This window comes from Saprolegnia diclina (genome assembly GCF_000281045.1).
Source record: "Saprolegnia diclina VS20 unplaced genomic scaffold supercont1.72, whole genome shotgun sequence".
In the NCBI taxonomy this organism is placed as follows: Eukaryota; Oomycota; class Saprolegniomycetes; order Saprolegniales; family Saprolegniaceae; genus Saprolegnia; species Saprolegnia diclina.
Genome location: NW_008246139.1, coordinates 239,556 through 248,455, shown reverse-complemented (window position 1 = coordinate 248,455; position 8,900 = coordinate 239,556). Strand labels below are relative to the sequence as shown.

General features: G+C 62.1%; 2 protein-coding genes across 2 annotated transcripts in view; both read right to left on the bottom strand.

Moving 5' to 3' along the window:
• Positions 1-1,099, bottom strand: part of SDRG_14506 (hypothetical protein) — a gene marked incomplete at both ends in the record, with an annotated part of 1,735 nt that extends 636 nt beyond the window's left edge. Inside the window, 4 exons of the mRNA XM_008620640.1 lie at positions 27-285; positions 327-409; positions 454-768; positions 816-1,099. Coding sequence (XP_008618862.1) covers positions 27-285; positions 327-409; positions 454-768; positions 816-1,099 — 941 coding nt within the window. The remainder of the gene's footprint in view (positions 1-26; positions 286-326; positions 410-453; positions 769-815) is intronic.
• Positions 1,100-1,547: 448 nt separating this feature from the next.
• SDRG_14505 (hypothetical protein) lies at positions 1,548-8,809 on the bottom strand (the record flags this gene model as incomplete). The annotated part of the gene is made up of 16 exons (XM_008620639.1): positions 1,548-1,612; positions 1,656-1,731; positions 1,780-1,873; positions 1,922-2,015; positions 2,096-2,585; positions 2,631-2,661; positions 2,709-2,857; positions 2,906-3,058; positions 3,103-3,246; positions 3,286-3,438; positions 3,488-3,676; positions 3,733-4,005; positions 4,050-4,598; positions 4,662-7,202; positions 7,247-7,492; positions 7,541-8,809. 16 exons carry the CDS (start codon positions 8,807-8,809, stop codon positions 1,548-1,550), a joined length of 6,516 nt encoding a protein of 2,171 aa, XP_008618861.1.
• Between the last annotated feature and the right edge of the window lie 91 nt (positions 8,810-8,900).

Genomic DNA, 8,900 nt, shown 5'->3' with positions numbered 1-8,900 from the left:
GGGCTTGGATGTCGAGGTTGGCGTACGATTCGGGGTACGTCTTGTGGTGTTGGCTGGCGTCATTGGGTCCACTCGTAGGCCCGGTTGGCCCTGTTGCGACGCTGCTGTTGCGTGTTCGCGGCTTGGGGTCTGCGCGGTTGGTGGTGCTTTCGAGGATTTGGTAGACGGGGGTATCCGGGCGTGTCTCGAGAGGCTCCTTGCGCCGCCGAGAGCAGCAGACGTAGCCGCCAACGACGGCCATGAGGACGGCAACGCCGCAGCCGATACCGACAATCAGCGCGGTCGCTACAGCAAGTGAGTGCAATGCTGACGAACAGCGATCGTACAAGATGAGCTCTTGTTGGACGAGGTGCACTGCGCTGTGACGGTGAGATGCTTGCGAATGCTGGCGCAGGGATTTCCAAACACACTACGTCGTCATGAGCCGCCACGACGCGCTCGAGAAATCGGTACCTGTTGTCGGCGCTGACGCTGCACGCTGTCTTGCCGAGACAGGCTGCGGCGACGATCGCGGTCGAGTTGGCCGCGTCGCACTTGCCCTGGGCAGCGTACAGCCCCACGTTACTTGGCAAGCCGTAGGAGGCGAAGAGAATCTTGCTGATGGTTGCCGACGTGTCGGCGCAGGCAAGCGAGAGCGTGCTGTTCTCTGTCACGTTGGCGGCGGCAAGCATAGCGCCCGAGTCGAGAGCGAGTGTCGGTGTGGCAGCTGCGCACTGCGCCGTGACGGTCAAGTGCTTGGCCGTGCCAACGCATTCGTCTGTAAACCAGCTACACCACCATCAGCGCTCTCCGGTATGGTCGCTGCGGCGTCGCACCTGTTGACGGCCCAGAGGCTGCAGGCTTGCTGCTGGAGGCAGTAGCTCTGCACGACCGGCTTGGACTTGGGCGAGTCGCAGTAGCTCTCGGCCGACGCGGCGAGACCGTCGCCCTTGGGCATACCGTAGGACGCAAAGAGAATCTTATTGATCGCCGTCGAAGCGTCCGGACAGCTGAGGGTTAGCGTCAAGTTCTCGCCCACGGTCTGCGTCACGGCGGTCGTGCCAGGGTCCTGTGTCAACAGCGCACTCGCCGCCGCCGGCAGCAGCAGCCAGCGCAACATGCTACCCGATAAGGCAAAGTGGGAAAGGCCATCGATCCTGTGCCCATCACCACCGTTGCACGCGGTTGTGGCTCCAAAATTTGAGCACGCCGCCGTCTCTGCCGACGCGGTGGACCTCGCCAGCGCAAGCAGGGGATGTGCTTGTGTCTCTTACGAGTCTCGCCGGACGGCTGACGACAAGACCATGCAAGCCGACCCCAAGAGACTGTGTACTTGGGGTACTTGGGTATGGCGACCACCGCCGGCGAAAACACAGGCAGAGTTGGCGCAGCTCCTGACCCACTTCTCCACCTGAGAGTGCGCTCAAGGCGAGTGTCCACCAACGCATCCTAACTGAGCGATCTGGCTACGATGCCAGCGGTATCGCCGTGCGTAAAGGTCGCTTGTCAGCACCAAGGACCATGGATAAAGAAGTGCTAAGTGCGTGTGGTACACAGTTCGATCCTCGCTACGGCAGACCGACGTGGGCCACGTGCACGTCGCTGGCCTCGTGCGTCAAAAAGTGTTGCATTTCTACAGCATACATACAGCGTTCGTCACTTGAGAGCTCTCGTACCGGCGGCGTGCAGGATCGGCGGGTGCATGATGACGGCTTGGAGGTAGACGCTCAGCGCGTCCTGCCGACCCTTGACCTAACCCGCATCATTGTCTCATACCCATTGTTATAGTAAAACGAGTACGATGGACGCGCGGGTCGAAAAGAAGAGGTGACGCGGCGGCAACCGTGGCAAAGAGCTCATGTCGACGAGCTGCTGCAACGTCTCGTGGAGCGCCCTACTCAAACGTATGCTGCAAATGTATCAATGTATCAAGGTGGCAAACCGAAACTCGCTGAAGCGCCGGAAGACTGTCCACTGGTACGGACCCCCGAGCACGAGCAGCCGGTAGACCGAGAAGGACGCAAGCACATCGTACGCTGAGAGTCAAGGCCACAATGCAACCGAATCAAAGTGCAAGAAATCGCCAAAAAAGATATCGAAGGGCGGTGGGGCACACGGGCACGGGCGTCCTTGTTGTCAATGTGGCAGAGCTCGACGCGGATCGACCGGATCGGTTGGCTTTGGAGGTCCGAGAGCTCCAAGACCACGGTTTCGGCGCCAGGGTCCTTCGTGACGCTGACGTCCGTCGACACCTCGGTGCATCGGCCCTTCTTCTCCAAGTTCAAGAGCAAGTACCGCGTCTCCTGGAGGCCGCTGCTACTGCGGAGGTGTTCGACAGCGACCTGGAACAGCCGCGGCGACGCATGACACGGAATAGAGTAGAGCTTCTTGACGGCGGTCACCCGGAGCGTGTGGTCGACAGCCTCCACGACCAAGGTCGAGTCGAGTGCGAGCTCCCAGAGCGGGTGGCCTTTGGCGAGACACGTGATGCGCTTGTTGGTGAGGAGCACGAGACCCCGGTTGGCTTCGTCACCGTACTCGACGTGGTAGACATATTCGTCTTCAAGACCCGTCAGCAGCATGAGCGCACTGCCCTTGGCCTCCCGCTACGATACAAACGCATGACAATAGTGTTGATGCCACCCACGTACCTCCGAGTAGGCAACCAGAACACCGTCCGACCTAAGCACACCATCAGTATCTCATCAATACCAGCGTGGAAGCGGTACCCAAAACGGCGCGGAAGGCGGACGCGGCTCGACCCACGGCGCTCGAGGCGAGCGTCCATCGATTCGGCCGTGACTTTGACGCCGTGCGAGACGCTCGTGAGCAAGTCAAGCACGCCCGCGGTCGGCTTGACGAGCAGTCCTGCAAAGCCCTGCGCCATTTCTGGTGTGCTGTGACTGCACGCATAGCAGAGAGGTACCTTGCCAAGCCCCACAATGAAGCCGCCGGCACCGTCGTTGGCGGCACCGACGACGGGCTCGATGACGACACCACGGACGCCTTCCCAGATGCCGCCGGCGAGGTCCTTGCCGCCTTCGACGATGCCGTCGCCCAGATGCGAGATGGTCGTTGCCTACCCCAAGTGGATCCTTGTAACCAACAGACGTAGCGTCCTACTTGTTTGAGCGCGCGTTGCTGGCGCTGCGTGTTGTACTCGTTGTCCATCGCTAGCATCGCAATACCCTTGCCGAGCGTCTCGGTGATCTTGCCCGTCGTGTGGAAGATACCGACGGCCGTGTTGCGCAAGAGGCTCTTGGAGCCCTATCCGAGTATCAACTTAGTATCAAGCGACCCACGTACCTTGGTCATGCCGGTGCGAAGGTTCTCAATCCGCAGACCAGACTCGTCTTCGAGAAGCATCTGCGCCGGCGTGAAGAAGAAGTCGCGCACGCCCGTGCCGAGGGTGCTCACGAGGCCGATCGGGTTCCCGAGCACATCGACCGACCCGACAATCTACCATAGTATCAATGTTTCAACGTAGCAAGAGGAAGCCCGGCGGTACCTTGTACCAGGACCGGAGCCCATAATGCAAGTAGTGTTGCATGACGTAAAAGCCGAGCGCGTACTTGGTCTCAAAGACGCTCTCAATGTAAAACTCGGGGATCTCGATCGGCGCGCGGTCCAAATTCGTCACGAGCGCCGTCGCTGCCCCAATGATGTTGCGCAAAAGCGGACTCATTTGCGGCGAGAGCTATCCAAACCACGTTATCCTATCCAGTATCCAGTGTCGAAGTTCGTAGGACGTACGATCGAGTGCGTTAGCGGCTGGTCGGTCGTGCTCGAGAACGTCACGTTGAGCCGGATCGGGCACAGCAAGAGCCAGCGAAGGACGACCTTCTTGTTCTCTTCGAGCATCGAGTCGGTGATGTGCAACTCTGCGAGCAGATTCTGCGCCGACAGGAGCGCGTAGACCGACGACGCGCGCGGCGCCAGTGCCGGCGCCTGGAAACTCCAGTCAATGTTGGAGAAGACCCGCGCGATCGCGACGAGCAGAAAGTCTTCGACCTTGATCTCGAGTTCCTACGAGAAACAAAGGTGGGACCACGATGTCGTGTCATGTGGACCTGGAGCTGCGCGAAAATGTACTCGAAATGCATGACGGCGGGCAAGACGTTGACCACCGCCATGAACTGCACCGTGGGCATGGCCTCGCCGCCGCTAGGCCGCACCGGCGCAAGCGTCACGGGGTAGTTGGTATCCACGAGCTGGTTGTCGAGCTGCACGTGGTCGAGGCGGACGTTGATGACTTGCCGATTGTCCGAGACGACGCCGTAGCTCACTTGAATGCCGGGCACGTCGGGCGACCCTGTCAAGGACGCGCAGAGCACCTCTTCGTTGAGGTCGACGAGCGAGACAAACACCGGTCCGACGTCGATCTGGGCGTACAGCGAAAGCGACGGTGCAACGGCGTCCAATGGCTTGAGCAGCTCCCACTTGAGCGCGATGCGAATGTGACCCACAATGCGAAGCTCACTCCCGCTGGTCGCCGTCGGTACAAACTGGTACAAGGCGCAGATGCGCTCGTGGGCGTGCTCGACACGGACCCAGTCGTCGTCGTCGTCCGGAATACGCACCCAGCAAATCGCGAGCAGCGTGTCGGTCTGCCGATGCTGCTAGCTGTGGTCGAGGTCGTCCATGATCGCGTCTTCCCCAAAAAAGTACAGGAACGGTAGGACACTGGCCTCCTTCTCTTCGCTAACGCCGTGGTCCTTCTCGCGCGGCCGCTCGTACAAGCGTACCTTGAGGTACCCGTCGGCCTTGGCTTCACCAAAGAGGAGCCTCCGATTCCACTCGATATCGACAACCGGCGCGTCGTCCGGCGTCGTCGTCGGCGCCAGCGTCAGTGTAAACACCGCGGCGTCACTCCGCGCGGCTTCGATCGCAGCAAACGCTGCGTCTTTCGAAAGGTTGAGAATCGTGTGGCTATTGACGGCTTGGACGCGGTCACCAACCCGGATGCGCCCGTCCTTGTAGTAGAGTCCGCTCTGCCCGTCGCAGTCGACGCCGTGGACGTGCACGTGGCCATCGGCGTACACCAAGTCGAGGCCGAGCGCATGGCCACCAAGAAAGTCGAGGACCACCGGCGTCTCGCGCTGTCTCGGTGTCACCGCGTCGTCTTTGGGCAACACAGGTGTCGTGCACCGGGTCGAGAGGTCCGACTCGATCGCGACGTAGTAGTTGTGCGTCGACTGCAACGGCAGCGGCGACGAGACGTGCATGACAACGACGCTGAGCTGCTTCTTTTCATCCAAGAGCGTATCGTCGCTCGCCGTGCTTGTCGCAGTGCTAAAGCTCGTGAGGCTGCGCCGGTCGCCGTCGGTGCTCGACTCGAGGTCGGCCACGTCCAGCGACGCGGCTTCCAGCACCAGCTGGAACCGGTCTCGACACCCGAGCGCCATCTCGACGTCAGCGCGGACAGCATTCGCGATCAGGACCTCTTCGTGCATTTGGTCCATGGCCGAGGGAGACAGCGACACGAGTAGGTGCACTGACGCAGAGGACGGCATGCCCGTCACGCTCGACGTCAACGGACACCACACGTCGAGGGTGCTTGGCTGCGTAGCGTCGCACAGGACACTGACGTCCAGCTCATAGTACCCGAGAAGCGTACTCCCAAAGATGGCGTCGGCATCGCGAACCTCGAGGCGGAGCACGCTGGTGGTAGACGCCGCCAGGACGCCGCGCACGGCCTCCGTCTCTTGCGGCAGCCAAATCGGCGAGATCGCTTGCTTCTGCGGGTGTACCTCCTTGGAGCGACCGTGCAAGTGGATCTTGACAAACGGGCGGAAGGTCTCGCCCACCGTGGGGAGGAGGCAGCCGAGGCGCCGCGCCTCGAGGACATAGAGACACAGCGCGTAGTGATCGCTTTGCATCGTCTCTGGCCGCGCGACACTGCTTGGCACGGGTGCGAGGACCTGAGCCGTCTGCGCGAGGCGCCGGAGAATGTGCTTCCAGTCCTTCAGCAGCATCGACTGCCGCTTGTGCGTGTGCGCCTCGGACGTCCCGGGCAGCATGTCGGTGACGACGATCGACTTGGTCGTGCCATCCATGAGCATGTCCACCCACACCCGACGCTTCCCAACCTGGATCACGGGCAGTCGGTGCGGCTTGTCGAACGTCACTTCAATGTTGACGAGCGCGTCTTGCGGCACGAGCTCGAGCTCCTTCATCGGCGACGACGAGAGGAGCGTGCTCTGCAGCTGGAGACACACCGTCGGGTTGTTGCGCGGTACGTCCGGCACGTACGCCAGCGATGTCAACGGCGGCAGCACGTCGAGGCTCTGGTAGGCGTGCGAAGGGGCGTCCTGCTTTTGCCATAGCACAACGCGGAACCGGGTGCAGTCGTTTCGGACAATGTATGGGATCGGCAGGTTGACGTCGGGCCGCGCCTCGACGGCGGCGTGGAGTACAACCACCAGCATCGGGTCCTGAAGCTGAATCGCAACGTGGAGCATGTGCGCGGTCGGGTGGTCGTGGACGCCGCAGTCCGTGAAGACGTCATGCGTCGGCGGTGGCGCGTGCATCTTGAGCATAAAGTCGCCGACAACATCCATCTCAAATGCATGCGTCCACATCGTCGGGCGCTTGCCGCCGAGTGGCAGCCAGCGCACTTGGACCTTTTGATCGTGGTCGCTCTCCCAGTGGAAGAACGCTTGGTCGCCGGGCGAGAGGCGCGTCAAGGCGCGGGACCCGCTTTGCGTCACCTCGAGCGTAGCGTCCAGCGATTTGTTGACAAGAAGGTACCGCGGCGTCAAGGTGACGACGGTCGTCCGGGAGAAGCGGCCGGGCCCTTGGTCGAGGCGGACACCGAGCGCAAACTCGGTCGTGGCGCCGGCCTCGGGCTTCTCTTCGGCAATGCCCATGAGCGACGAAAAGTGCTTGGAGAGCCGCGTGCCAACGTTCTTGAGGCCAACGTGCGTCCGGTGCAAGCTCAGCGGCGCCCGCGTGCCAATGGCCGAGAGGTCGATCGCCGTCGACGTCCACTGCGCCGACCCATCGAGCACCTTGGCGCACACAACCGACGTCTGCGACGCGATCGTGAGCGGATTCGCTGCAAAAAACACTTCGTCCGGCGACGGCGCCAGCAGCCGCTGCGACTGAATGGTCGTTGTCGGTGTGTCAAAGTGGAGCCCGAGGCCCGACCGGTCGATGAACCAATACTCGGCGTAGAGGCGGCAAGCCACGGGCCCATGTCGATGCGGCGTCCGGTCGCTCGTCTAGTTGAAGTGTTGACAAAGGTACTTCATGGTAGTGTAAGCACCTGCAGTGGGTCACAGAGGTCGACGACGACGACGCAGTTAGCGCCGAGGGTTGCATACTGCCGCTGAGTCGCCAACTTGGGGCCAAAGATCCACACGATATCGGTCGACCGCGGCAGGCCGACGCTCGGCACCGCAAGGCTCAGTGCGATCGAGACGTCTTGGCGCATGTCGACCACACACATGGACGCGCAGCTGCCCGAGTCGATGGCCCCCATCGCGATCTCTTGCCGGCCGTCCTTGGACTCCTAGTCCCAGGATTTAGCGATTCTAGAACCTAGTCGCGTACTACGTACATGCAGCAAGTGGTACGTGGCCGGCCACGGCAAGAGATTCTCGACACTCAAGGGCGCGTGCAGCGACAAACTCAGATCCAAGTCGACGCTGCTGGCAACGACGAGCACATTGTACGGGGGCAAGTGCACGCCGGCCGTCGTTTGCGCCGGATACGCCCGCCAAAAGAACGTGATCGTATCGACAATGTGGCCCATCTTGGCCTTCTCCTGCGGTGCCTTCTTGGCTGCGGCCACGAGCGTGCGCCACGCCAGCGGCAAGCCCGGGTCCAGAGCGCCGTCGTCGAGCCGCGGACACAGCGTCACGTACCCGTCCTTGAGCGCCTGCACGGGCACGTACGTCGACGCGCCGGCACTCAGCAGAAACGGCGGCCCCGTGGGCATGTCGTAGTGCACATCGACGGGCACCCCAAGCAAGTTGCGCAGCTGCACCGCCGACCGAATGCGCAGAATCAGCGTCCCTTTCTCGGCGACAGTCTCGCCCAAGAGCGGCTGGTCGGCTTGGAACTGGAAGCAGCTCTTGTGGCCGTGCTCGATGGGCACCAGCATCGGCTTCTTGTCGTACTTGAGCCACAGCAGGCGGCGCATCGGGGCCATGACGATACCCGCGGGGGCTTCGTGCGCTAGCATGCTCGTGGGCACACAGCTGCCGCTGCGCACCGGCGTCCATAGCAAGCGCGACCCGCTCTCCGTGCTGTCCGACGCCACGGTATCGACCATCGCATAGGCCAAGAGGACGCCGCTTTGGTTGTCGACGTAGACGTTGGAGCCAAAGGTCTCGGGGCGCCCCGAGTCGCCCGCTCGATCCTGCGTAAAGAGCTCGAGGCCGTGGAAGAGCACGTGCAGGTTGTTGCGCGAGACGTTGAGCGCCAGGCCCGACGGCATCGTCAGCAGCAGCGTGTCGCCCGCGCCCGACGCCTCGCACTGGAGCAAATCGCGCTGGATCTGCTGCTTGGTCTCAAACGCCCGCCGCGCAATCGACGTGAAAAGGTGGGTCTTGGCCGTCGGGAAGACGCACTGTGGGGTACTTAGGCACTCGAGCACGCTGTCTTCGTAGAGGCAGACGTCGCAAACGACGCCGCCGTGCGCATGGTACGCGACATGCACTGGAAATTCTTCGAGAATGGGCTCCCACACGGCGAGGCGGCGGTTGTACGCCTGGAGGTTCATGCCGAGATGCAAGAAGAGCGTCGCACGGCGTCGTTGCGTCTGAAGCGCCATCGATATCGGGACGACCTCGGCATGCAGCAGTGGAAGATGCATGTTGTTCATGTCGTTGAGCACTGTGAGGCGAACGCCAGGCACCGCGATCTGCGCCGAGACGACGCGGAACCGGTCGCTGAGGCCGTCGATGGGGTGGGCG